Consider the following 27,732-nt stretch of genomic DNA (forward strand, 5'->3'; position numbering starts at 1 on the left):
GTCTAATAGCCATGGATTATTAAAAGAAAAATCTCATGTCAGCTGTAGGATACTCCCTTTCATGTTGTTGGTCCGAGAGATCCCAGAGGCTCCCTACACAATACAGGCTCTTGTCATTCCTCTTGACTGTCCTTCAGAATTAGTTGATAAAAATCTATTGCTGAAGACATCACACACCTTGGGTGCAAGATACAGAGAAACCAAACTGGAACCAGGCTGTAAGCTTCTTCCCTGCTGACCAGCTTTCATGGTGCCAGAGGATGCAGTGCAGGCTGCTGGGGAAAAAAAAGCATCAATAACCATCAATACCCACGTGAAGACCCTATGAACTACAATACCAACCTGCTGGGCAAGATGCACTCATCACGGCAACAATGGCACAACTGTTGTGGGGGCAACCAAGCACTCGGATCAGTTTCCAGGCCTGCCACCAAGAGGGAACTCATATCTAGTATTGTATACCCAGTTAACCCACAGGAACTTATTACTGTTGGTTAGCTAAATTGAGTGCCAAGTTGTCTTTTAAATACTTTCTATGTATACCTATAGACAAATGTTACTCTCTTTCTTTTTTCTTTTGGTTTTTCGAGACAGGGTTTCTCTGTGTAGTTTTGGTGCCTGTCCTGGACACCAGGCTGGCCTCACAGAGGTCCGCCTGGCTCTGCCTCCGAGGGCTGAGATTAAAGGCGTGTGCCAGCCGGTCAGTGGTGGCACATGCCTGTAATCCCAGCACTTGGGAGGCAGATGCAGGTGCAGATGCAGGCGGATCTCTGAGTTCAAGGCCAGCCTAGTCTACAGAGCTAGTCCAAGACAGGCTCCAAAACAACCCAGAGAAACCCTGTCTCAGAAAAAAAAAAGGGTGTGTGTGTGTGTGTGCCACCACCACCAATTTGCTACTCTCATTCTTAATCAGAGAAATATCTCTTGCAATGAACATTGGTGACTGCAGAGATGCATGGTTGTTCAAGACACTAAAGATAAGTGAGAGTGAAGTGCTCCACCCTAAATGGGACATTCATACCACCTCCACTAAGATTGGCTGAAGAGGGGCAGAAAAAATGGAAAAGCCCAAATACAGTGAGAAGTACTATAAAATCTGCTATGAGCATGATTCAATCAATGCAATCATGATCTCACATCAAAATGAACATACTGGGCCATCAAATGGCAACAATAGATGGGTGGAGGCCCAAGTGGCCCTCCTCTCTGATGAACTGTGGTCTACTGGTAAATCCTGGGGGAAAGTCAGATGTGGTCTTCAGTTATTTAGCCACTGATGGTAAGCTCTAACGGATGGTTACAAATTCCTAGTCACAGAGGTGGCGCTCGGTCAACTCCGTGGTTCATTAAACAAAACAAAAAGACAGAAATGTAGAAAGAGGACTACAGTGGCTAGTAATTGTGGTAGGAGACAGACAAGAGGGGGTGAACATGATAATAATCAGAAAGTAATATATATATATAATATATATATATATATTATATATATAAAATAATCAAAAACAAATTTAAGAAAAACAGCAGCAAATAACAGCTAAGACTAATGTGCTTACAGAATATAAAGCTTTAGGGTAAGCATCACATAATTTAATTATAACAATATCTTTATAATAAAGCTAATGTTTTTATCAACCTCATTTTACAAACAAGAAAATTAGAAGTCTCTTTTAGTCTTATGTTAAAATAAGATTCACTCTGTGAGCTCCTAAAAGAGAGTGATCCGAATTATTTGTGCTTTTAAAAAGTTAGTCTTCGCCAGATGGTGGTGCACACTTTTAATCCCAGCACTCATGAGGCAGAGGCAGGTAGATCTGCATGAGGTCAAGGCCAACCTGGTCTACAAAGCAAGTTTCAGGACAGCCAGAGCTGTTACACAGAGAAACCAGGTCTCAGGGGGGAAAAAAAAGTCTTATCTTTGTATGTCATATGTGTGTTACATTGCAATTCAACAGAAAATCAGAGTTCAGGAGCCTATGCCCTGTGTTCATTTCTAATGAACTGTTCCAAGTTCATTTTGAATTTCAATGACATGTATATGAAGTATATTAAAAAAAAAATCATAAAGCTCTTAGTAGTTCTAAAGCTGGAGGTAATTATAGAAGCCACACTCCCTTTGCATAAAAACATAAAAGTATTCAGATATCAAAGGAATATAATTATCTTTTTAAAATGTAGGTGCACGTGGTAAAATGCAGTTAAGTTACTTAACAAAAAGATGATTAACACAGACAATAGAGCTGAACTTGCCACAAGATGGAGGGATTTTAATTTTTTCAAAGCCATAATTCTGAACTCAAGTAGCAAGGAGTTGATGAGGTCTGAATGTTCCAATTGTATTTTCATGATCAAATGTCACTGAAAATCAAAATCAAAGAATTACAAGCTACAGAAGCAAATATTCACATTTAAACTGAGTAGAAACCCACAGACATCAGATGCAATGCCTGATTAAATACATCAGACATGTTTAGCTGCCCATCTCCCAAAGCCAAATGGGTTCTTTGGGGGGAGGGGGGGTGTCTAGTTTTTCACAACAGGGTTTTCCTGTGTAGCCCTGGCTGTCTTGGAACTCACTATGTAGATCTGGCTGGCCTCAAACATGGATCTGCCTGCCTCTACCTCCCAAGTGCTAGGATTAAAGGTGTGCACCGCCACCTCCACTCAGCAACCAAATGGGTTCTTTTAAAATATATTTTTATTAATTCTATGGGAATTTCACACAATGTATATTGATCACATTCATTCTCCGTTCTTCCCTCTAACTCCTCCCAGATCCACTTCCCATCTCCCTACCCCTTCTCAGCGTCAGGCCCTCCCTTTTTCTTTTAGTAGCACACCAAGTCCAATTTGTGGAACCCATATTCTCATAGGTGTGTGGCCATCCACTGAACCATGTGGGCTCTTAAAACTGAACCCAAAACCAAGTCCTCCTATTTCTCATCCTCTCCTTTCTTTCCTCTAGCCTCTAACTGCTTCATCAAGAACATGAATCTGTAAGAGCACTTGAAGAAAAATGAATTTAATATACAAAAGTAAATTTCTCAAGAGTCAAAGTGGACAGGAATACTGCTAACTTCAAATGGTTATTTCTAAAGCTTGTTTTAGATTTTAATCTCTTCCTGTTTCTCCCAACTACCTTCTCATTAGGGAGTAATTTGGTTAATATAAAAACAATATATTTCATATGGCTAGTACATTGCAGTTTATGAATTACTTTTATAAACATTCACTATTTGATCCTCATAAAAGTGCCTTAAGATAATCTGAATAATAAGTAGCTTTCTGATTTTAAGGATGAGAAAACAATGGCCCTCAGAGAACCCCGAGTGCCTGGTCAGTAGGTGCTGAAGCCAGGCCTGCAGCAAACATTGAAGAAGTCCAGTTCTAGCTCCGCATCAGGGCCAGCAACAAGCTGTCTCTTCCAAGGGAGGGCTAGGAACTTTTGTGCAAGTAAAGGGTTTGTAAGCCCGCTGTAACGTCTTCATTTCAAATAGACAATACATTTCAAATCTTAACACTTTATGAGAGACATGAAAACACAATTACAGAGAAATATTATTGGTAAATAATAAGTTACTTTCATTTATACAACATGCAGCAATTTGTGGTCTTTCTCAATATTCTAAGAAGGGCAAGAGGGCTTTTTAGTAAAAGATCGAATCTATTGTTAAGTGCATTGTTAAATGCACTGAGTGTTAGAGAAACAGGAACCGTAGCATTCTGCTGGCAGAGAACAAATTGGTGAAAATTCCTTGGGGGTAATTTGGCAGCATATCAAAATCTTAACAACGCACACGATCCCTCACTTAGTTATTACCTTTCCAATTTATTCTAAAGAAAGAATGGACATGTGTAAAATGTGTTATATAGAGTGATAATACAACAAATTAATGTGTGGATGGATTCAATCAGGAAAAAATGAAAATATAAAATGTAATTCTTAAAACTAATCCAGAAAAAACATACGTGAGGAAAAACGTATTTTAAAAACAATATACATGGTAATATCACATATACACAAGTACACACATACATAAATATGTGCCTAGGGTGTTTCATCAAAATAGTAACAGTGACTGTAATCAATAGTTTTCCATATTTCTACAGCAGAATAAACCGTTTTATGCATAACCGATATATATATGTGTGTGTGTGTGTGTGTGTGTGTGTGTGTGTGTGTGTTATATATGTTTAATTTGACTATATTAGGTCTATGGACAAGGATTAAATCAAATGTAAAAACAGAGAGGCCTGCAGCCATTACACAAGCATATAGAAGCCTAGAACAGAAAGCAAGGTGAGTCAGTAGAGAAAACACTAGCACCTTAATGGGCAAGTGTACGCTACAGAAATGAGTGGGAGGTTATCAGTATGTTCTAGTGGCTGTCCTGTCTTACGTCTGACTAACAGACGATCTTAAAATAGCCAGTGTTTAGGAGTGGGGTCATTTAGACAATGTTTGCAGAAAGCAACGGTTCACTTCATTGGCAGTAAAGGGTGTTTCTAGACAATACTTCCAAGCGTTTGCTGCTGTACCATCAAGAGAGATGGTGTAAGGGCCTCTGAGAAAATCACAGCTCATCTGCATACCCCCCATACCTTATGGAAGCTATTACAGAAACCAAAAGCAGCCAGAAAAGGAGAATCAAGTTATAAAACCAACTATGAGGAGAGAAATTAGGAATCTCTGATCTACAAAGGGAAGAGAAGAAAAATAATTTCCAGAAAATTTCAACAGTGTTGCAGATAGAGGGGGAAATGGTACTGTTAGACCAAACTCATATGGCTGAAGTTTAAAGGCAGAGCCACAGTAAAAACAAACAAACAAATAAATAAATAAAATGTAAATGATGGAATAGGTAAAATATACGAGACACATTATGTTAGTGTATCTAAAACAGAATCTAAACTTCTTTCCAAGCTTTATGTAGTAGAGTATTTTGGGTTCCCACCCACCTCCTCCAGTCCCCTCTTCCTCCGGGTTCTCTAATGTAGCTCTGCACTAACCTTGCCTCTGTTCAGAATGGAATATTCTAGATCCACCCCAGAAAAATCTCTTCTATTACTAAAATCTCAGTTTGAAAATAACATCTTTGTGAGGAGCTTCCCTAAATGCATCTCATCATGTCATACCCTCAAACTACTTAATTTCCTCTGTGTGTGTGTGTGTGTGTGTGTGTGTGTGTGTGTCTGTAGAAAGGGTCTCACTATATGACTCTGGCTAGCCTAGGACTCATTATGTGTATGTTTATGTATGAGTATATGAGTACACAAGAACATGCATGTATGTGCACATGGAAGACAGAAGATATCCTTGGGTACTATCCACATTTAAAATTTTTTTTTCTTTTTTTTAAAAATTTATTATGTATACAGAAGAGGGCGCCAGATCTCATTACAGATGGTTGTGAGCCACCATGTGGTTGCTGGGAATTGAACTCAGGACCTCTAGAAGAGTAGCTGGTGCTCTTAACCTCTGAGCCATCTCTCCAGCCCAATTATTTTTATACTTATTTATAGTGACTGTGTGTGTGTATATTAGAGTACATGAATAGAAGTCACAGGACCACTTAAGGGAGTTGGTTCTCTCCTTCAATGACATAGGTCCCAAGGACAGAAGTCAGGTTTGTTATTTGTTTTTTGAGACAGGCCTGGAACTTACCAAGCAGGGTAGGCTGGCTTACCGGTTCACCTGTCTCTGCCTCTCCAGTACGGGGATTACAAGCACGTGTGTGTGTGTGTGTGTGTGTGTGTGTGTGTGTGTGCGTGTGCGCGCGCGCGCGGTCTCTAGCTTTTTTTCCATGGGCATTCTGGGGACTGAATGCAGCTCCTCCTTGCAAGATAAGCACTTCACCAACTGAGCTACTCTCCAACAGTGGTTACATAATTCAGTCGGAGTAATGAGAAAGCCACACAGCAAAGTGAACAACCTCTGCCCTGCATAGAGAACCTTTGCCACATACACCACATCTATCTGCCTGTGCCTAGACTGCACACACAGAGAAGGGGCATCTAGCTTCCCCGCCTCTAAAGACAATTCACTGCCTCTCGGAAAGGACTGACAGCAAATGATACAGGAGAAAGATCTAGATGTCGAGAAAAACATGAATTTTTTACTTAACTATTTTTAGGCTTTTAAAAATTTGGTTTTCTTGACAAACAGTATGAGCACCGTCCCTAGGTTAAAAAGGAATAAGATAAATCTGCATGCCTGGAGACTGAAGGTATATTACTCTTCAAAATACACCATTTCGATTGTCATAGATCATGAGTCTCAGTGAGAAATGTACTTTACATAATAATCAGTATCCACACCACACACACACACAAAAAAAAACAAAACAAAACAAAACAAAACAAAACAACAACAACAACCCAAACAGATAAAATGCTACTTCATGGCATAGAGGGGTATACAGATGGGAGCAAGTGAAATCAAGAGCAAAAGTAGATGAATAATCTCCTGACACTCCCTTCTCTAAAGTAAAATACAAGGCTACGAAATGGACAGAAGCATTGATCAACAAGGAGCTGATACTGCACACACTGCCTATTAGAATCTGCCCAGTGACTAGAAGGGAGAGAAGAGGAAGAAGGATAGGGTTTGTGAGGTGAAGGTTTGAAAAGATCTCTACAGGAAAGAGGGACAGACTGGGTAACAAGAAGGACAGCTGAACAGCCATGAGACGCGGGTTGTCTCTTGCTAAGCCACAGCTATACTCGTCTGAAGGCAGTATTTTACTCTGTCCAGTCCACCGCCCTCCAGTGCTGAGAAGACCGAAGATGAGCTACCTAGAACTCTGCGTAGTGGAGCAGTGGGTGGATTAAAACACCCAAAGGCTTGTTAAAAAGGCAAATTCTCAAGACCCCTTCGTATTCTGTCACAGTTTATGGTGGTGCTCATGAATTCTAGAAGCTCTCCAAGTAATCTTGAAAGACATACCTGCTAAAGTACGGAGACCTGGAAAGTATGCAATAAACTACCAGCTGAGCCAGCAGACGTCTATTGTTGGACGGTCCTGGCAGGAGATAAAAAGCAGAACTGCACCATTTGGGAGAGGAGACTCCAGTGTTTAGGGAAGATTCCGATCCAGTAAGTGTTGAGACACCTCCACGTCAGTCTGAGGCTGCACTCTTGAGACATGCAAAAGATGGAAAATGCAAACTTATAAACTGCTTATTCGAAATAATGCCTCATCGGCTGTTCTTCGATTCCGAATCTTTTCCCCCCTTACTTTCTGTTACATTACTCGAGCTTGAGGTTTTAGTGGCGCTCAAGTGGAAGTTAGGGTGCTGCAAGACAAAAGGGGGAGCAGGGACAGAAGTAACTGCGCATAGCGCGATAAGGCGGTGAAGAAGGAAGGCCTGGGGTCGCCTCTGAGTACCCAAACGCCCCATGACCTGGACGCTCAGTAACCAGGGCCCAGGAGCCTTTCCCCGAGCCTCCCGGAATACTCACCATAGTTTGTGGACCTCAGCACAGGAAATAGGTATATCTAGACAGGAAGACAACACCGCGGATGATCCGGTTACTCTGGCAACGCAAGCCCCGCCTTCCTCCAGGCCCTATCCAGCGCCGCCTCCAGGCCACGTCGTCTCCATTGGCTGGGAGTAATCAGGCCCCTCCCCTTTTCACAAAGACCCACCCTTTATCTCATCGCCTGGGGCAACGCGACGCCACCTTCCCCCTTCCAACGGAGCCACCTCCGTCTGGTTGTTAGTGACCCGGAAGTTTAAGCCTCTACACGGCTCGCCTTCTAGATTGGTCCCTTCTTTTTTTTTTTTTTTTTAAAGTAAGCTTTTCACTTACTGAGTCGACACATAGCCGACTCTGTGTTTCTACATTTGTAAACACAGCACGGGCTGTTAGACCTTCTCCCCGAGAAGAGCATTCCGGAAACGAAACCCTGAGTAACAGGAAGTGATTCGAGCGAGCCAGTCGTTAGGCGTCCGGAAGGCCTGGGCGGGTCGGCTTCCGAATGCCCGAGGAGTTTACAAGTTGGCCGGCCACTGAGGGGCGTGAAGAGCCTGTGCGGTGAGCACTGAAATAAGACCATCGCGGGTAAATCCTGCAGCCGGCTGGGTGACCGACGCGGTGGGGAGAGGCGGTCTGGGCTGGAGCTCGGCGGCCACTGGCTTTGGATTTAAAGATTGTTCTGGGAAGGTTTCTTCTGACAGGGACAAGCTTGGGATCCTCCCCCTGGGCAATGAGGTTGACAGTCTTGATGCTGCTCCCACTGCCCCCCTCCCCACACACCGCCTTTTAAACTCGGCACCCGTGCCTCCCCACACCTTCACCCGGTATTTCCAGACCGCGACACCCTGTTCTGCATCGCATCTCCCCAGTGAAGTTTCTGACATTTCGGTCTCAGTGTGCTCTGGGGTAGTGTCCGGGGATACGTTTTCAGAGCAAGGATTTGTGATGTTCAGGAAGTTTAGACCGTGTATGCAATACTGGCAACAGTCCGTTTTGAGGGGTTGTGGTGAAGCCACTTATCACCTAACTCTACAGTCTAGACTTTAGAGGATAATATGTAAACCTATGCCCGGTTTTCCAATATTTAGTAGATGTGTAGTGCCGCCTGTCAAAAGGGGGTAATGAAGAATGGCCGCGTGGGTGGTCTAGGTGTGGGTACTAAAGGCAGAAACAATTAACAATTAACTTTTAAAGTAGAGGCACCAACTGAATATATTGGTATTGCTTTAACTTATTAATATGTATACATTTCTAGGTCTTCGGTGAAAGTCTTGGAGTGCTTTGTCACTAGTTACGAAAAAAAATGGCTACCCTTAAAAGCTTAGAAACCAAAAGTAAGTGTTCCTGTTTTTATGATAATCTGTTTGGTTTTTGGTTTGGGGGTTTTATTTGGGGGACCGGGGCGGGGGGGGGGGGAGGGGTCCGGGTTCAGGACAGGGTTTCTCTGTGTGGCCCTGGCTGTCCTGGAACTCGATGGCCTCTAACTCACAGAGATCCGCCTGCCTCTCCTAGGTGCTGGGATTAAAGACCTGCCCAGACTTTTGGGGGTCCTTTAGACAGGCGACTAAGTGGCATAGGTTCCTTGAGAATTATTTGTGTTTCAGGGCACTTCATGTCAGTGATAGTGGATCCTAAGTGGCTTTATCCTAGCTCTTTATAAAGATCGTGTTTCCAAACCTTGGTCACACAGGAGCTAGAACTTTAACATAATGACAATCTGGGGTCCTGTTCCACCCATAGCGAGTGCTGTGTGCAGTAGTCACTTTTGAGTTCCACATCGCTTTGCCTCTCTGTAATGTTTAGTCTGCCAGTGATCGGTCTCTATCTTTTGAAATTCTTCCGTGACTTTCATGATGACACTTTTATTTTCAGCATTCATTGTAGCTCTTCCCTGTCTAATACAGTAACCACATCTCTGGACGTTTTAGGTTTAAATTAACAGTTACGAACTATCCACACACAAAGCTGCTCAATCACAAAACATGCCAGCTCACAGTTACATCTCCAGCATTGAAGCAAATCCTTTTACAGTGCTGCTCTGATTGTATCTTGTTTCACTCTCAGAGGAGTCTCTGTTTCATCTATGAAATCTCTTTAAAATCTATTTGTATGAGTGTTTTACCTGTTTGTATGTATGTTTGTATGTATGTATGAATGTATGTATGTATGAATGTAGGAATGTGTACCACAAGTGGCTTGGTACACACAGAGCCCAAAAGAAGGCATCAGATCCCCTGGAGCTGGAGTTACAGATGATTGTGAGCCATCTTGTGGGTGCTGGAAATCAAACCCTGGTCTTTGAAAGTGCTCTTAACCACTGAGCCATCTCTCCAGCCCCCAGTATCAATATTTGTAAACCTTCTGCCTCTTCTGCTCCCTTCTGCCTTATTTCAGTATCTGATTACTTATAGAAACAATTTCCAAGTCTGTCACTGTCCTAGATCACATTCCTTGTAATCCAGCCCCTGTAGTCGGCTCCCATTTCATATAGGCCAGAGTCAAAGCATATCCCAAAGTAAACTCCAGAATTAGTGTACCCCTGGGTACCCAGAGTTCTGCCAGTGGCAGTTCTCTGAAGGGGAACTTTGTAGGGAGCATTTCTGGCAGCACTCTTCCCTTTAAAAGCAGGTGAAATAGGAGGAAACAGGAGGCAGAGATGATGCTGACAGATCACTGCATCTAACTTACCGGTACAACAACATACTGCATCCCTGGAAGAGTTGGCTAGCGTTAGAATAAGCAGGTGGGAGACTGGCGAGATCAGTAGACCGGGAATGAAAGGCAAATCATAGCAATTAAATGACAACCATTGTGAAAGCAGCTAATGCACTTGGCCAAAAGCAAAAACTAAATATAGTATGATTGCTATGAAAGGCTCCTGGGCAATGAAATTATTTTTGTTATTGTTTGTAATGCGGATTAGAGTTAAAAGCATTTTTATATCATTTCATTTTACCTTGATTATCTAGTAAGGCAGGTAATACAACTGTTTGTTCTATTCTTACTTTAATGTAGCTCTTGTTAGTGAAAAAAGATGTTTGTGCTACATGGCCCGAGAGAAGGAATACCTACATTTGATGTTGTCAGTTGCCTGCATTTTCTTTAACTGTGTCAGGAGAGGAATGGGATTGCTTTGTGTACCACTAGAACTTTCTCCCAAACATGTGGCCAGCACTGCCATTGTAGGAGGGGTGGATGTTACTACTAGGGCTCATCTCGAAGGCAAACCTAAAATAAGCAATTTAATTAAAACATTAAGATTATAGACTTTTCTACATTGAAAATGTGGCCATCACAGTTAGTTTAGTAACCGGATAGTGAGGTCTTAGACATTTAAATAGTTGTAAGTCCTAAAACGTTACCCGACTTTAATTCTATAGTGTCATAAAGATTGGGTGAAAATGTTCTATGAGCAGATGAATTTGGAAATTATACTAGCACTTCTCGGTGCTATTAGAGCACAGGTGTGTACTGTAAAAGTCCAGAGGATATGCATCATTCGTAAGTGGGCACACATTTGACCAGGAAACTGTATCCAGAGCCTATAGAGGTAAGGTCTGGACATCGCCTTCATAAACATTAAGCTGATTGTCTATAGCATATTTTTTCTAAAGTAATAAGTAAACTTGGGCTGGAGAAATGGCTCAGAGGTTAAGAGCACTGGCTGCTCTTTCGGAGGACCTGGGTTCAAGTCTCAGCACCCACCTGGCCGCTCACACCTGTCTGTAGCTCCAGTTCCAGGGCATCTGACACTCTCACACCAACGCACATAAAATAAAGTTAAATAAATAAAAAAAAATAAGTAAACTTTACTAGATGATAATGGTGACATTTAAAGAACATTAAAGCTTGGCCTGGTGGCACAGGCTTGAAATTCCAGCTGCTTGGGAGGCTGAGACAGGAGGATCACAAATTCCAATGTTGTTTGGGCTACAGAGTCAGTTCAAGGCTAACCTAGGCAACCTAGTGAGATCCTATCTCAAAATTAAAATGAAAAAGAGGGCTGTGGTACAGCTCTGGTAGACTGCTTGCTTGCCATGCACTAGGGCCTAGCTTCAATCCCAGCTGCCCCCCACTCCCTAAAAAAGAATATTGTCTTAAAATTTACCAAGTGACATCCCCATTTTAACCGTTTTATTGTTAATTTACATGTGTTCCAGAGAGTCTGTCAGACTAGAATGTAATGGAACTAAATTAATGATTTAATACAGGAAAAACCCAAGTTTTTTTTTTTCACTAAAGGTTTAAATGAAATTAGGTATGTGTTAACAGATTAATAAACTTCATTAATTAATCACTTACTTTTCTTTTTTATGCCAAGCACATTTCTTTAGCTAGTGAGATGAGCTAGGAAGAGTTATCTGTAACTAAAGTAGTTTCCAATAGTCTAGTCTAGAAAAGAAATAGGTTATTCTGAAATACTGTAGTGCTTACAACATTCTCCAAGCTCCAGGTGACAGGAAGATGTGAAGTTCATAACTGGCCTAAGCTTGTACCACAAACAGCACTGGGAACTTAGTATTATCTTGGCTCAGGGGTTTGATGTTCTTTCTGTGCCCAGTCATGTGACTTGAAGTACACCCCTCATAAATTTACACTGTCATTAATAAAGGAAGTATTTGTTCAGTGATGGTCTCTAAATCATATTCTTTTTCCTTCCATAATCTAAAACAAAAATTTGCAGTCAATTTAATGATTATAAGCAGTAACTGAATCCCATGTAAATCAGTTATTATCCTGAGTAAAAATGAATTCTGTTTTTATTATTACCTACTTGACCAAAGTTTCTTTCATCAAGAGAAAAAAAATTGGTTTTGTCTTCTCATATAAGTACCTAGAGACTGTCTTCAGTTTTACCTCATCATCCCAAAAGCCTAAAATATTTCCCCTCTGGCTCTTTACCAAAAAAGTTTTCCAGTCTCTATGTAGAATGTTAGACTGTGGTGGCACACAGAGGCTTCCTAGTGAGACCTTATCAGGGTCAGAGAATCTGAGCTTGCTCTACCCAGCAGGACTGCGTAAGGGGATGATTTTGCCATGGGTGTGTTTACCAGGTGTTTGGAAGAGTCTACACTTGGCTTTACAGTGTGCTTTGATCTTGCAAGGGGGACGTCTTTTGCCTCTTCCCCTGGCATATTATAAAAAGCCCTTTTCAATAAAGCTCTGGGCACGGCTGGGTATTCACCCAGGGCCCTCCCAAAGCTATCCTGTGTCTCTGTCTTTCTAATTGTTTCTTTCCATCTTCCTACCTAATATTTCTTCATTTCTCTCTCCTCTACCCAAGAACCCTTAAAAAGGTAAGAGCAGGTTGGAGCTGGACTCTGGCAGACTCCCACATTAGACTAGTGATTTTTCTGTTTCTTCATATCTCATCAGTCCATGGGAAAGCCAGTATGAAAAAAACATAAACTTTACATCTGTTTAATTTGATTAACACATGATCACGGGTCTAAGGGTCGGAATGATACAGGATATTGGTTGGTTCCCTTTAAGGGATGGAGAACAAGGATTGAGGTTTTGCCTTATTCATCACTATTCATAATTACAGAGCTGGTGCTGTAGGTTTTTGTCTGAGAACTTGAAGGATGTAATTATTAATGAATGTGCCCTGCATAGCCTAGCACATATGTAATAAAGGTTTCTATGTGTGTCAGAGGGAAAAATAGAATGGTAAGAAAATATGAAAGGCAAGAAAATGCAAAGCCCTGGCTCTGCCTGCTCAGCTGCATGTTAACAAGACCTGATTGGTCCTTTCTGATAGCCATGAGTTCTTAAGTAAGTAGGACAGTTCAAATAAAGAGTAAACTGGAATTGAAAGTTGGCTGAATTTCTTAATTGGAATTTTGATGGTTTTTTTTAAAGAATTATCTGTCAAATACACATTGTTTCTTTGTCTTTTAACGAATTTTGTGATTTGACCTTGAATCTCTATTGTTTGAAGTTCCTTTACTTAAGTTTTTCTTTTACATAACAGTATTTAAACTCCTAGATCATGAATGTTATGACTTGCCTAGGAATCCATTTTTACTTGAACCATAACCAAAGTATCACACCTTCTTCTTATTGGTCAACCTCAGTGGACAGGAATGGTGTGACATTAGTGGTGAATTTATTGTTGTTCTTGTTAATTTATAGTTAATATATGATCCTGCATTCTTAAACACCAGAAACAAGACAAATAAGAAAATGAAATACATTAGATAAAATTAGACAAACCTAAAACCAAATTTTAAGAATATGAAAACAGGTCAGCCACAATGCTGTACCAAGAGGTGGAGGCAGGAAGAACTCCAGATCAAGTTTGGCCTGGGCTGCATGTTAGCCTCAGGACCAGCTTCAGCTCCATAGTAAGGCCCTGTCTACATCCATCCATACGAGAGTAGTTCTTTAATTGTACAGAGTGTGGTGCATTCTCCTTGTAAAGTGCTGCTGTTTTCCAGCATGCTTTAATACTAAACCCTGGTCTCACTTCCTGAAATCTTCCTTTATTACTTCAAAAATTAGTCTCAAAGCCATGAGCCTGTTTCAATTTGTATTGCATATTAAAATGATTTTATCCTAATATAAAATATATTTTGTGAGCTAGAATACAATTTACAACCCCAGATACCTTTGTACCTTCTATTTTATATAACTCAATTCCCAATACATTGACACATACCAAATAGAAAAACAAATCTGTGAAATGAAATGTCTTATATTCCAGTGATGTAATTTTAACACTAGCATAAGAGAATGAAAGTCAGAATTATATTTTATGATACTAAGTAAGCTTTCATTTTCCCCATTATCAGTAGGCAAAGTTTATTAGATTTCATAAAAGAACAATAATTACAAAAGTAAAAGGACATTTAATGAATGCCTACTCTGTCCACCACCGTTCTCAGCATTTCACATATATTCTTACATGGATTCTTTTAAATGTTACGTGTTGAAAATCCAAAAATCAAGCATATCTAAAGATATAAGAAATAGACGTACTGATTAGTAAAGTGTGTTTGAAAGACTGTTTGATAATACAGATCTTCACCAGGACTTAATATTTATTTCTTCTGTGTTTTTTGGTTTGGTTTGGTTTTTGGTTTTGTTGTTATTGTTGCTGTAGCTGTATTTTGTGCTGCTGGAGATCTAGCCCAAACCTCACACGTGCTGTTACTGCTTTTCAATTCCGTTTTTCTTTCTTTCTTTTTGAGACAGGCTCTTACTGTCAGTCTTGACTGGCTTCAAACTCAACTGCCCTTGCCTCAGACTCCAAGTACTGGGATTATAGGCATACACCATTACACCCAACTAGAAGTCTATTTTTTTTAAAAAATTCAAAGTTGTGTAGTCACAAAACTGTTCATTAATACTTCACTTTTATTAAGCATGTGCTCTACTACTAAGTCCCAGCACCCATGTATTAAACGTGCACGTGCATGCATGTGTGTGTGTGTGTTTGTCCCCTATTTTCTATATTAGATATTATCTTAAGCACAGTGGTCCGTATGGTCTGACAAAATATCTGGCCTTTATTCTTTGCCTGGTACTGTATTTGTTGTGTGCGACCTCTTTCAGTTCATCATTATAATCACGCTGCTGATTAGTTTGTTTGTCCTTACTGTACATTATGAATTTATTGTTATTTGTGTATCTATTGACTAGAGCATACAGTACATACTAGAAACATAGTGCATGTAAAATAAATCGAAAACCACACAGGGCATATGACCCCAGAAAGATAATGTAAAGATGATAAAAGTGAGGTTTAAGGGAGTTTAGTCTCACAGCCCAAATGGTTTCACTAGTTTAATTTTTACCCTTTAGGTGTAAGAATGGGATACTTTTCCTAATCAGTTTTCCAGTGTAACATACACAATGCTCTTCTCTACCCCTGTGTAAAGCATAACACAGGTTAATCTATTATGAGGGACATAGATACCTTCAAATATATGTATATATTACTAATATGTATTGTTATATTTGACATCATTGAGTGTCCATAGTACATCAGAGCTTGACCTTATTACATTCCTGCTCATCACCACCCTATGGCCTGGCTGTTACTATTTCCACTTCATGTATTTCAATATAGAAATAAATAGAAGAAAGTTATTTTCCTAGGAGTATATTACAAAATGGAAGCCAGAAACAAATTCTCTTGCATTTTCTAAGAAAGAAGCCATTTAACTTAAGGAAATCTTAAGCATGAAAGTCTTTATTCATCTTTTGTTGATGCATGATGTTTTAGAAATTACTCTTGAATTTCTTCCTTTCTTTTTGCTGTTGATACTTTAGAACATAGGGCAAAGCAGTGTTGTTTGGCAAGACTTTTCATGGAAAGATGCCAAACACGCCTACTCACTCCAGATAGGGAGCCCAGGACAGACCAAAGAATGGACACTGCCATCGTCCACCTTGGTGAACCAATGAGTTTTCTTGGGGTTACTTAAGAGGAGCAGAAATGACTCAGAGACAGCTGCATCCCCATGGTCCATGCTCCAGCACAGGTGACAGCCCCCAAAAGCTGGGAATCAGGAGCACACTGCACAGCCTGCAAGTAGCTCAGCAGGTTGGAGGGTGTTTTGGCCAGGTGCCTCAATGGTTTTAAGCCTCCTCCCAGCAGTCTGGCTGGTTTCTGCTTCTTCCAGGCAGCTGGTCTGGTCTCTAGTCTTGGCTCCTCTGCACAACCTTTATTGTTTACTATTGAAATGGAGGGGCCTAGTGAATCTGGTCATTTTCAGGGACTTCCTGAAGCTGTTTTGAGTTGTTCACTTTCACTTCCCTATAGAAGGGAGTATTTCAGTCAGGGAGGGAACTGCCATATAACAAGTAGTCTTGGCATTTTCTTACCATTTCTTTTGGTAAATTGTCCTTGGCTTGACCTCTTCATTAGGCAACCTCACTTCAACCCCAATCCGAGGAGCAGGAGATGGAATGGAAACAGAGGAGCCCCCTAAGGCTGTTGAAGTCACCTCTGAAGTCCAGCCCATAAATCAACATGTCCTTCAGAGTCCACGTAAGAAAGTTCCCTCAGACAGCCCAGGGGTTCTGCAGCTGGGAAAGATTCTTACTGAAAAAGCAGTGGAAGTTGAAGCTGTGAGGATATTTGTTCCCAAAGCTGCCATCTCTCATGATATCCCCACCAAAACCACAAAGCTCAAGTCTCTGGGCCATCACCAAGAAGTCCACCTGCAACCAGAGGTAGTCACAGACCCGAGGAAGGAGCTCGCAGAGGCAAAGAAGCAGTTAGAGAAGCTCAAGAATTCGGAAAGGAGGCTACTTCAGGACAAAGAAGGCCTTTCAAACCAGCTCCGCGTACAGACAGAGGTGAGCACAGCCCACGGCTTCAGTGAACTCTAATCTTTACCTCTGGACCTTTTAATCCCACGCTGGAAAACGGCATTTTCTCAGAAATGTCATTTACCATAGGCTGTCGTTTCTCTAAAGCTTCCTCTTGAACTTCTCGCTCTGCCATCGGGCCTCTAGGTAGAGTTCATGTGGGGACTGATACTCTAAGTGTGGTGGAAGTGGCGCTTCGCGCAGTGTAGACCAGACTACCTGTGGTCAGAGAAGTAGGCCACATTCATGAACTGACCAGGTCGATCTTTGCCATTGACTATTAGCAGTCCTCGTTTGAAGAATTCGTTCCAAGTGTTTTTGCCTGATACTTGCGGGGGTGGGAGATGTGTGTGAAATAAGTTACTGTGTCTTCATTAGACGTTAATAAGAATCTATAGTGTTCAGTTGTGTTACTTCAACCTTTGCAGCTTAATAAAGTTGCCTTAGCCCTCCCTTGTTTCTGTTAAACTTTGCATTTTTATATTAGTGTGTGTGTGCACATGTGCACGCGTGCACTGTATAGGGAAGGATGCATTCTTCTTCACGAATGTGGATGTCAGAAGAACTTCGTGGAACCACCTTGGTTCCCAGGATTAAACTCAGATCAGGTGGTCAGGCCTTCATAGTGAGCTCCCTACCTACTGAGCATCTCACTAGCCCAAAACTGACATCCTTGTGCAAGGTGATAGTGTGTGTAACAACACAGTGATTAGTGGTTGTTGTCCAAATTTGATTTATATTTAAATCATTTTATTTGAATTCAATATATTTAGCTAATTTCTAAGTACAAAATGTTATATATTTATTTGTAAACATTTTAGAAGATTCAGAAAGAAGGGTCTAGGGGATGGCTTAGTGGGTAAGAATGCTGACTGTACAAGGATGGGGACCTGAGTTCAAATCCCCAACACCCATGTAAAAAGCCTGGCATAGCCATGCACACCTCTAGCATCAGTGCTGGGTTTGGGGTCAGTAACAAAGGCAGGGCTGCCTAGCCTCCAGACTAGCTATTGTTTCCATGACAGACCCTGTGTCAAGGAAGTAAGTCACAGAGTGATGGAGACAGACATATTCCTCTGGCCTCCACACATATGTGTACACACACACACAACCGTTTTTAAAAGATCAAAAAGAAAATTCAGAAAGACAATAAAAATGGTAACACCTATAATTGTACTGTCCAGATATAACTGCATACCTATTCATATAGGTTCACTTTTTCTTATTTCCTGTATTTTTCCTTTCTTAATTTTTTTCTTTTATTGAAAATAGATTTCTTTTTCATATAATATATCCTGATTATGGTTTCCCCTTCCTCTATTCTTCCCAGTTCCTCCTCCCTTCCCCTCCCTATTTGTATTTACCTCTTTTCTGTCTCTGAGTAGAAAACCAACAGGCTTCTAAGGAATAATAATAAAGTAAGAGACAGAAAACTAACACATTGAGCAGGGCAGGGCAGTGGTGGCACACGCCTTTAATTCCAGCACTTGGGAGGCAGAGCCAGGCAGATCTCTGTGAGTTCGAGGCCAGCCTGGTCTACAGAGTTCTAGGACAGGCACCAAAACTACAGAGAGACCCTGTCTCAAAAAACAAAACAAAACAACAACAAAACCTGACACATTGGAATAGGCTCCAAAGGACACAGAAATAGATTCTCTGTCATCAATTTTGTTACAGTCAAGTCAGTGACATTTCTTAAGCTTTTGGTCTTGGTTGTCTTCCTTCATCCTAGATAAATCGTGAGTTAAAAAAGTTGCTGGTGGCCTCTGTTGGAGATGACCCGCAGTATCACTTTGAACGTCTAGCCCGGGAGAAGAACCAGCTCATTTTAGAAAACGAAGCACTAGGTCGAAACACAGCCCAGCTTTCGGAACAGCTGGAGCGGATGTCAATACAGTGCGATGTGTGGAGAAGCAAATTCCTCGCGAGCAGGTATTTTCTGTTGTAAATAGTATCTCCTTCCCTGCTGTTTGTTCTGCCTGTCACTTTTTTGACTCATAACAAAATAACAGGGAAAAATTCTGACTTCAGACTGTCGGAGTGCTTCATACGTTATTTAATGGGCAGCACCCCCCTCTGGAGGGCCACACCGTCTCTTAGAGGGAGGTGGGTAATACATGCCCCCCCCCTTTCATTCTACAACTCACTCTTCTGCAGTAAACAACACAACTGTAAATCAAATGTGGAAATATTGCAGTCACAAAAGGCAGATGTAGACCCTCCCCTCCTGCCCAGAGAAAGCAACCTCCTTCCCACTTCCTAGGACAGTAGTCTCTCACCCAGCATGCTCTGTTCTCATCGCTCTTTTATCCGTGTATAGACCTTTGCAAGTTCTTCTCCCCACAGATAAACAGAAAGCATTCTCACTTTATGGCAACTCTGACACGTGTAAAAAGCCACAAGGCTATGGTCCAGGCCTCTGAACACGCTGGTCCTTGGGAATCTGCTGTGTGTCTTGGTTCCTTGTCTGTTTGTCCCCTACTCCCCTCAACTTTTGCACCAAAAAGAGCATGTTTTAGACACTGTCTGTCTGAAGTTTCTGCTGCTGTGATGAAACACACAAAGGCAGCTTCTGGGGGAGAGGTTTGTTCCAGCTTCCATCTCTTTCGGGTCATATGTCATCACTGAGAGAAGTCAGGGCAGGAACTCAAGATGCCATGGGTGTATACTGCCTGTTGACTTGTTCCTCTAGACTTTCTCAGCCTGTGTTCTTATACCCCCAGGACCACCTGCCCAAAGGTGGCACTGCCCACAATGGGCTGGGCCTTCCCACATCAGTCATCAATCAAGGAAATGCCCCCCACAGGCTTGTTTACAGGCTAGTTTTGTGGAAGCATCTTTTGAGTTGTGGTGTCTTCCTTTTAGTTAACTAACCCATGTAGGGTTTGCAGTAAACTACCCAGGACACCATGTGCAGCAGCAGAACTTCATGTGTTTAATAACTGCTGATTTAAAACAAGTCATCTGGAGATTTCTCACAAAACACCAAAGGTCTCTGAGCTGTCCTTTAAGAACTTCTGATTGTGAATAAGTTGTAGACTAGCATTTCTTCATGTATTATAGCTATGATATTTTCTAGTAGTTGAATACTCCTTCTTTTGTCTTCTAGTTAAAAAAAAAAAGCAAGATGTAGAAAACTTTGTAATAAATTTTTCCTTCTAGTAAACACATTCCACATATTTATTTTTTTCACACATTCATGTTGAAATACATTTAATTTATGTTTTGGAAAAATAAGAAACTTTATTGGCTCTATAAAGGAGAATGAGGCTGCTTGGCAGGGGAAGACTTCTTTGTTTTATAGAAAGTTTTCAGTACTTTTCTGAAAGTACAATTGAGTAGTGAGGAAAATAATTTACTTCCTTTCCTTTCAGTTTTTTTGTAGTTAGAAGCATGCATTTAATAATTTAAGTCACTATATAAAAAAGTTAGGTACTTTTCTGTCATTTAAAAAATATTTCAACTTATCCTGCTTCAGAAGCTCTGTATGTAAAAATGTTCTCAGCTAAAATGCTAGAACTGGGTTCAGGACTTAGCTCAGTGGTAGAACGCTTGCCTAGCAAGCGCAAGGCCCTCGGTTCGATCCTCAGCTCAGAAAAACAAAAACAAAAACAAAAACAAAAACGCTAGAACTGCAGAGCAGCGAGCGTGTTAAATCCTGTTGTTAGCTTTTGAAACTGACATTCAGAGCAGTAGTCGATCAACTTCTGTGTGCTTGGTACTGTGGGAGAACTGTATGTGAAATTTCATCTCTTTCAGGGTAATGGCAGACGAATTGACGAACTTCAGAGTTGTTCTACAGCGTCAGAACCGAGATGCCCAGAGCGCCATCCAGGATCTCCTGAGTGAACGGGAGCAGTTTCGCCAGGAAATGACCTCGACCCAGAAGTACGGCTCTTGTTCACATTCTCAACTCCCCTGCTGACTCCCGCAGGTTTTGCTGTTGTGAAAGGTTTCGTTGGATTATTTGTTTCAGTGTGGCCACATTTCCTAACATACCAGCTGTATACTGTAAGTCACACTTTAAAATAGATGCCCTGAGAGGAAAGAGCCCTAAAAACAGAAAAGGTGGGGTTGGGGATTTAGCTCAGTGGTAGAGCACTTGCCTAACAAGTGCAAGGCCCTGGGTTCGATCCTCAGCTTAAAAAAAATAAATAAAACAAAAACGAAAAACCAGAAAAGGTGGTACTGCATCTCACATTCCTAATAGGGAAAAGATTTGTTAGATCTGTGAGTGAGATTGTTTCTGCATTTAAAAGTAATTCCTGGGTGTGGTTATGGTGACTTTTTATAGTTTGGGAAGCCAAGTAACATACTTGTTTCTCCCACAGGAGAGATTTTGAAGTCTTTTTGCAATATTAGAACATGTCTGCATATCTTTGATTCCAGAACTAACAGGCTGAAATCTTTTTAAAAAAATAAATAAAATAATAATAATAATAATAATAATAATAATAATAATAAAACACATGGGCAGTGTTCCTTAAAAGGTCTTTGCACTTTTATGTAATTGAATAATTACTAATCAATTATATGGGACATTAGAAGAATAAAGCAAAATCTATCACAGTATGGAAATTTGTTACAGGCAATTAAGGCAGTGTTTCAAGGGAAATGCTTGTTCCAGGCTGGCCATGATGGTGCATACCTGTAATCCCATCCCTCGGGAAGCTGAGGCAGAAGTACCTGAATTCCAGGCCAGTCTGGGCCATGTAGTAAGATCCTATCTGTCAAAAGATAAAAAGGGAGGTTTATTGGGGGGAAATTAAAAAAGGCTTATTAGTAATTTAAGTTACTACTCCGAGATGCAAATTAAATGCAGAAAGCAAATTAAACCCAAATTAAGCAGAAGTGAGAGAGTATTAATGATGATAGCTAAAACAATTTTGTGATGAAACTTTTTTGAAAAAAGATAAAGTTAAGGAATGTCTAGCCCTGAAGTGGGGCTTTTGTGGGACTCCTAACAATAATGGGAGTGGGGGTGCCTCTGACTCTTTTCCCTGCTATTGGGACTTTTTCCTCCTACCGGGTTGCCTTATCCAGCCTTAATATGAGGGTTTGTGCCTAGTCTTACGGCATCTTGTTATGCCGTGTCTAGTTGATATCATGGGGAAGCCTGCTCTTTTCTTAGAGGAAACAGAGGAGCCGTGGGTCGGGGGTTGGGGGTGGAGATAGGGGTAGTGGTGGAACTGGGAGGAGAGGAGGGAGGGGAGACTGTGGTCAGGTTGTATTGTATGAGAGAAGAATAAATAAATAAGAAGAAAATTTCTGGCCAGTCCACTGAGGAAAGATGGTGCATGTTAAGTACTGGGAATGAAGGCTTGCACACACCAGATTGAGTAGATAGAGCAAAGATAATAAGGGGATGTTATTGAGACCTCTAGCCAGTCAAGTCAATGATTTGGATAAACTTAAGACATATTACCAAAGGTTACTTGAGAACAGGTGTAGGCGGGCTGGAGATGGCACAGCAGTTCCGAGTGTGCTGCACTTGCAGAGGTCCTGCCTTTAGTTCTCAGCACTAAAGCATGCTGCGCAGCTTACAGCTACTTGTAACTTCAGCTCCAGGAGATCTGACGCCCTCTTCTGGGCTCGGTGGGCACCTGCACTTATGTACGCACACCTGACATACACACAAATAATTTTAAGATAAATCATCAAAAATAACATATGTAAGTTAACTAGCCCTAACCCATTAAAGAGTTGAACTTGTAGTTAAAAGCCGAGTGAAGGAAATTCTAGCCTAGATGGATCCACTAATAAACATCTAAGGAAGAAAGAAACACAATGGTACACAAGTTCTTCTAGAGCATAGAAGAAAAGAGAACAATTTCCAAATCATTTTGGGGGGTGAACATTATGATAAACTAGATCATAAGCAAAAACCTATAGACTTCTATCTTTAGTGAACATAGATGTAAAAATTCATAGAGACTGTTAGTGGATCAAATCCAACAATATAGAAAATAGTTTATACATTTTGACCAAGTAAAGTTAACTCTAGATATTGGAGATTGATGTAGCATTCAGACTTCAACAACCAAATATGATTATATTAAACTGCACTACTTGTTTTCATGATTTCCAGGTAGTTATATAGCTAACAAGTGTCTTCTGCCCTATAACCTATGCGACCAGCCATCCTGAGGCTTGAACTCTGATAAAGATATTAAATGACTTGTGAAATACGTGTTGCTCACTTACTTCCTCTTACTGGTTCTTCTATTTCGTCTTTATGAGTGTTGATTGCTCACATGTGTTCTGCGCAGGTTTCTGGAGGAACTCTTGGTCTCCTTACAGTGGGGAAGAGAGCAGACACACTCCCCTACCACACAGCCCCACAGCACAGCAGGGCTGGCACTCTCAAACCACAAGTTGGCAGAAGCCGTGCACGCTCATCTTCTGGGAAATGTTGGTGTTAGCAATCAAAAGAAGATTCCGGCAACAGTAGAATTCTTCAGTACCCCAGCTGAGAAAATGGCTGAAAAGGTAACATGTTTTCTCTTCCGTGAGCTGTGGAATGTGTTCTATGGCTAAGAGATTTTATTGACCCCTTCCTGAAAGCTTCCTGTCGTGCTTGCTTGGCATTGGGAGTTTTGAAATGTAGAACCTCAGTTTGTTTTTTGTGTTAATAAGCTTGTGATCTTAGAGCAGGTTCCTCCTCTGACCCTTACATTTCCCAATGTTTCTACTCTATTCTAAGGAGAAGATCACCTTCCCATCACAGCCAGAAGTATTAGAAAATGCACACATATATATGTACTTACATGTCACTTACTCAGGTTGTTTAACTGCGGCCTCTGGGCCTCCCATCCTCTGTTGTCAGAGAGTTGTCTTACAGATGTCAATCAGACAGCTCCCAGTCTTGCCTCCCTGCCCGACTCTTTCCTAGAGCCCAGAAGGCTTGTCACAGTCTTTCCATCCCCCTTTACAGGGGTCACTTCCCAAGTTCCATTTCCTCTTCTAGCAGCCTTACCCCTTCTCATCTCACAGATAGACTGCTTTGCTCATGCCTCTTTCTGTGCACGCTCTTCCACATGCCTAAACGATTGTGTCACCTTTCTTAGTGTCCAGTGTACTTTGTATGCATATCGAGATAGCTCTTGTGTCACATTGTTGTTGTATGATTCTCTCTCTAAAACTACTTAAAGACTGGAAAATATGTCTTCCGATCTTTCCTCATGGACTGGTATGATGTTGCACATAGTAGGTGCTCAGCTACTTACTGAAAGGATCAGTGCCTAAAAAGTAAACTGCTCGAAGCCTTGTTTGCTCTTCCTACTATTTCTTTGCGGGAAGGTTATGTCGCTGTGTACTCAGCTACTGTCGGTACCTTGGAGTGTAGCTGGCTTTTCCCTTGTTCACGAAACACTTCTCTTGCCTCAGTTTCTCTAACTAACCTCCGCCATCCTGTCTTCTCTGTTCTCTGCTTCATTGTGCAATGCTGGGTGTGCTCCAGGCCTGGTCTAGAGCTGCTTGTTCTTCTGCTTCTTTACCCTGCCACATCCCTCAAGTGACAAGACCCACAGCCCTTCTCTTTGCGTGCCTCATGAGCTTCCGGCCCCATTGCTGCAGGAGCTATCCTCTCAGAGATGAATACAGTAACTTCGACCCCACTCTTCCTCCGTCAGCTTTAATGCCCTCCCGTTTCTTCCACCATGTTGTGCCGCAGGATCTCTGCCCTGTCATCTTAAGGCTAAAATCTAGAAGACTTTCTGCCATATCTCAGTCTCCTACTGAATTCCCTTAGCATTTGATTTTTCACTTTAAAGACCCATAATGTCATAGCATATGCCATACTGAGAAACCGTTCTTTTCCTCACAAAGTTTATAAGCAACATTACTCCTTCTGTCTTTAACTTAGTTCCATCAAAATAAAAGGTCTAAAAGCTGAATTTTAAAAGTTAACAAATGGAAGTCCTAAAGTAGCATGGTAGCTCTTCTGTGATGACAAGATGCTTTAAACAGGAGCTGCAGCGTCTTGGATATGCCGGGTTTTTTGTTGTTGTTGTTGTTTCGTTTTGTTGTTTTCAACCCAAGACCACCTGGTTTTGTTTTTTTGTTTTTTGGGGGTTTTTGGTTTTTCGAGACAGGGTTTCTCTGTAGCTTTGGAGGCTGTCCTGGAACTCGCTTTGTAGACCAGGCTGTCCTTGAACTCACAGAGATCCATCCACCTGCCTCTGCCTCCCGAGTGCTGGGATTATAGGCAAGAAAAGCCAGGACTGAGGAAGATTTGAGAGAACAAAGTATTATGAACATATTATGAACATATTTGTTAGCATAAAATATTATATATAATTTTTAAAAGGAGACAAGAAGGGCCATTTATTTTCCTATAAGTAAAAGCAGCATTTCCACAGAAAATGGTGGTCAGATCCTTACTCTAAAGAACTGAATGAAAGAGAGAAGAGAGACAGTGGGTGCTTTGGTGGTAAAACTGAAAATTGATATATGAGGTAGAACTCATAGAACTTCATTTTTCTGTTTTTATTCCTTCTGTAGATGTCTGCGAAAGAGTATTGGTTTCATAGTTACTAAAATAAAGGTAGTTAATGTCCTAACTAGGCATCATTGCTGAATGTACAGTGTTTTGGAAGAAGGATAAATTCGTATTCATTCAGATGTTATTTTTGATGATAGCACATAAAACAAAATGAAGAGTCATAGGTAGTTAGGTACCATTGAAACCCAAGGCTTTATGGTGCATGCTGCTAACATCTGACATGTCTTCTTTACCTTAGGTTCTACGGATTTTGGATCCAGTTACCAGTACAGAAAGCTCACCAGACAACCCATTTTCTGAATCTTCACCACCCACATTACTCACTACAAAGAAAAATATTGGACGTTTCCATCCCTATACCAGATATGAAAATATAACTTTCAATTGCTGCAATCATTGCAAGGGAGAACTCATTGCTCTTTAATGTGTAATGTTCTGGAGGTGTGCTGAGTACCCAAGATTCATTATTTGGGAGCTGGGTTTCTTATGATGCTAGAAATAAAATCAGTTCATCTTTATATAATATATATCCACAAAGATATTTCATGTGCTGGATTCCAGATTATTTTTCTTAAGAAATGTCTCAGGGTAAGAAAAAGTGAAACTATGTAGATATATTTAAAGTACAAAGTACTTCCCAGATAGTTCAGTGTTTGTGCTAAAACTAAAAAAGGTTTTGTAACTTTCTTTTAGGCCCTAAATTATTATTTTTTGTTATATATTTTATATGAACTGTAAACAGGTTTCATTTTGGTGCATAAAACAAAAGCAGGCAGACTCCAGCATGCGTTGGATGTGGCCACGCCCATTCCTTTCTTGCTGCCAAAGCTGCATCCCTGCACAGCGGCCGCATGCAGTGTGGGGCCAGCAAAGGCCATTCCCTCATAGAGCATGCTGGCTAGTTAATAGCTGGAGTATAGGAAAAAGGGATATGCGTTCCCTTTGTGGTCACATTTGGGCTATTAAAGAGACCTTCAGAAACTCTGGGATAAAGGCATTAATCTTTCTAAACAAATATATTAGGAAAATAAAAAGGTATTTTAGAACTACATCAAATAGTTCAACAAAAGTGTCCCATGCTGTTGTTTTTTGCAAAGTGCTCTGTCTTCTGCATGGTTGCAGTTGACAACCTGAAGGAAACAGATTCATAATTACTGACTCATGTTGGCACATGTAGTGCCTGTAACAGGAATATCTAGTTTGATAATATAATGATGGAAAATGAGTTCCTGGGGAAAATGTAATCCATTAATTTACAGATGTTACAGAATATATTATAGTATAATGTATCATAAGATGCCCTTTTTATTGACCTTTAAATATTCACAAAAATCTGTCATCAAAAAATATACTGAATTTTAAAAATTATTAGAGAAGGCAAGTCTGGCCAAATCAAATTATACTGTAGTGTCAAACCTACTACTTTTTATCTGACTCATCTGAGCCATATTTATAGCTCTCAATGGCAATAAATTTCTCTATTTCCTTCTTATGGTAGTCCTTTTCCTTGCAGAGTAATGGACTTTGGTTCCAGTCTTCATGTGGCTTTTACTGTTGACAGCTGTTTTCGCTGCCCTTTCCTTTCTGTTTGCATAATATAAACTTCTTAGAAGAAAATGGAAATGTTCATGACATCAGCTTTGACTGTGATTTCTTGGATATAACAACAAAAGCACAAGAAATGAAAAAATAAATTTCACCAAAGTTAAAAACCTTCATGCATTGAGGTACACAGTAGCTCCAAGAATGGGAGAAAAAAAAAAAAAGAACAAATATACATCTGAGAAGTGGACAGAAGATACAAAGAACTCTAATTCAGCAACCAAAAAAACCTGCCCAGTGAAAAGGGGGCAGAGGCTGGAGGGATGCAATGCAGCAGTCTGTAGAAAACTGCCACACGACCATGAGAACCCATGTCCAGATCGCCAGCACTTAACATAAAACATGGTGCAGTGATGCACATCTGTTAACCCCAGCACACGTGGAGCAGCCAGTCACTCCAGCTGAATCGTTGAACGCCAGGCTAAGTGAGAAATCCTGTCTCAAACATTAAGGTGGAGAGTGGTAAAGGAAGACACCCAATACCTAAGCTTCTCCTTTACAGACATGTGCACACATCCAATGTACAATGTACCACACATGCTTGCAAAAAATGAGAAAATTATTTAAAGTTACCTAAAACACACATAAATATTTGTATACACATACAAATAGCAAATAAGCACATCAGAAGATCGTCAACATCAGTCATGAGTGAAATGTAGTTGTTACCATTTTCATGAAGATTATTATAGCAGGGTGGCTATTAACAAAAAGTAAGAGAAATTGTAGGCAAATCGGAAGAGACCTGGAACTGCTGCACTTCACCAGTAGGAGTATAAAATGCAGCAGCCATTGAAGACAGCATGGAAGTTCCTCAAAAAATACAACC

General features: G+C 40.8%; 2 protein-coding genes across 6 annotated transcripts in view; one reads left to right on the forward strand and one right to left on the reverse strand.

Moving 5' to 3' along the window:
- The window catches only part of Nme7 (NME/NM23 family member 7), a 121,028-nt gene extending 113,247 nt beyond the window's left edge, over positions 1-7,781 (reverse strand). The window contains exons 1-3 of one of the 4 annotated variants that reach the window (XM_036202060.1): positions 7,460-7,781; positions 6,944-7,134; positions 178-272 (exon numbers count right to left, since the gene is read on the reverse strand). In XM_036202060.1, the coding sequence (XP_036057953.1) occupies positions 178-249 (72 nt within the window). In that variant the 5' untranslated portion in view covers positions 250-272; positions 6,944-7,134; positions 7,460-7,781. Of the gene's footprint in view, positions 1-177; positions 276-6,943; positions 7,135-7,459 lie in introns of all 4 variants that reach the window. The other 3 variants (XM_036202059.1, XM_036202062.1, XM_036202061.1) reach the window with 3 other exon arrangements.
- Positions 7,782-7,822: 41 nt separating this feature from the next.
- Positions 7,823-27,067, forward strand: Blzf1 (basic leucine zipper nuclear factor 1). Of its 2 annotated transcripts, none has more exons than XM_036202063.1 (7): positions 7,823-8,062; positions 8,733-8,811; positions 16,353-16,786; positions 18,531-18,730; positions 20,558-20,686; positions 23,068-23,287; positions 25,540-27,067. In XM_036202063.1, the coding sequence occupies exons 2-7, from the start codon at positions 8,781-8,783 to the stop codon at positions 25,723-25,725; spliced, it is 1,200 nt and encodes a 399-aa protein (XP_036057956.1). In that variant the 5' UTR covers positions 7,823-8,062; positions 8,733-8,780; the 3' UTR covers positions 25,726-27,067. The 2 variants fall into 2 exon arrangements, with proteins under 2 accessions (XP_036057956.1, XP_036057957.1); XM_036202064.1 differs by having other exon boundaries at positions 7,823-8,035.
- Positions 27,068-27,732: the final 665 nt, after the last annotated feature.

The sequence above is a fragment of the Onychomys torridus genome, chromosome 11 (assembly GCF_903995425.1).
Source record: "Onychomys torridus chromosome 11, mOncTor1.1, whole genome shotgun sequence".
Taxonomy (NCBI): domain Eukaryota; kingdom Metazoa; phylum Chordata; class Mammalia; order Rodentia; family Cricetidae; genus Onychomys; species Onychomys torridus.

Excerpts from the sequence above, each read along its gene's own strand:
- Blzf1 (XM_036202063.1), top strand. The coding sequence starts at position 8,781 with ATGGCTACCCTTAAAAGCTTAGAAACCAAAA. Across the intron at positions 8,812-16,352 it reads TAAAAGCTTAGAAACCAAAA|GCAACCTCACTTCAACCCCA; the intron begins GTAAGTGTTCCT and ends CCTCTTCATTAG. Across the intron at positions 23,288-25,539 it reads CTGAGAAAATGGCTGAAAAG|GTTCTACGGATTTTGGATCC; the intron begins GTAACATGTTTT and ends TCTTTACCTTAG.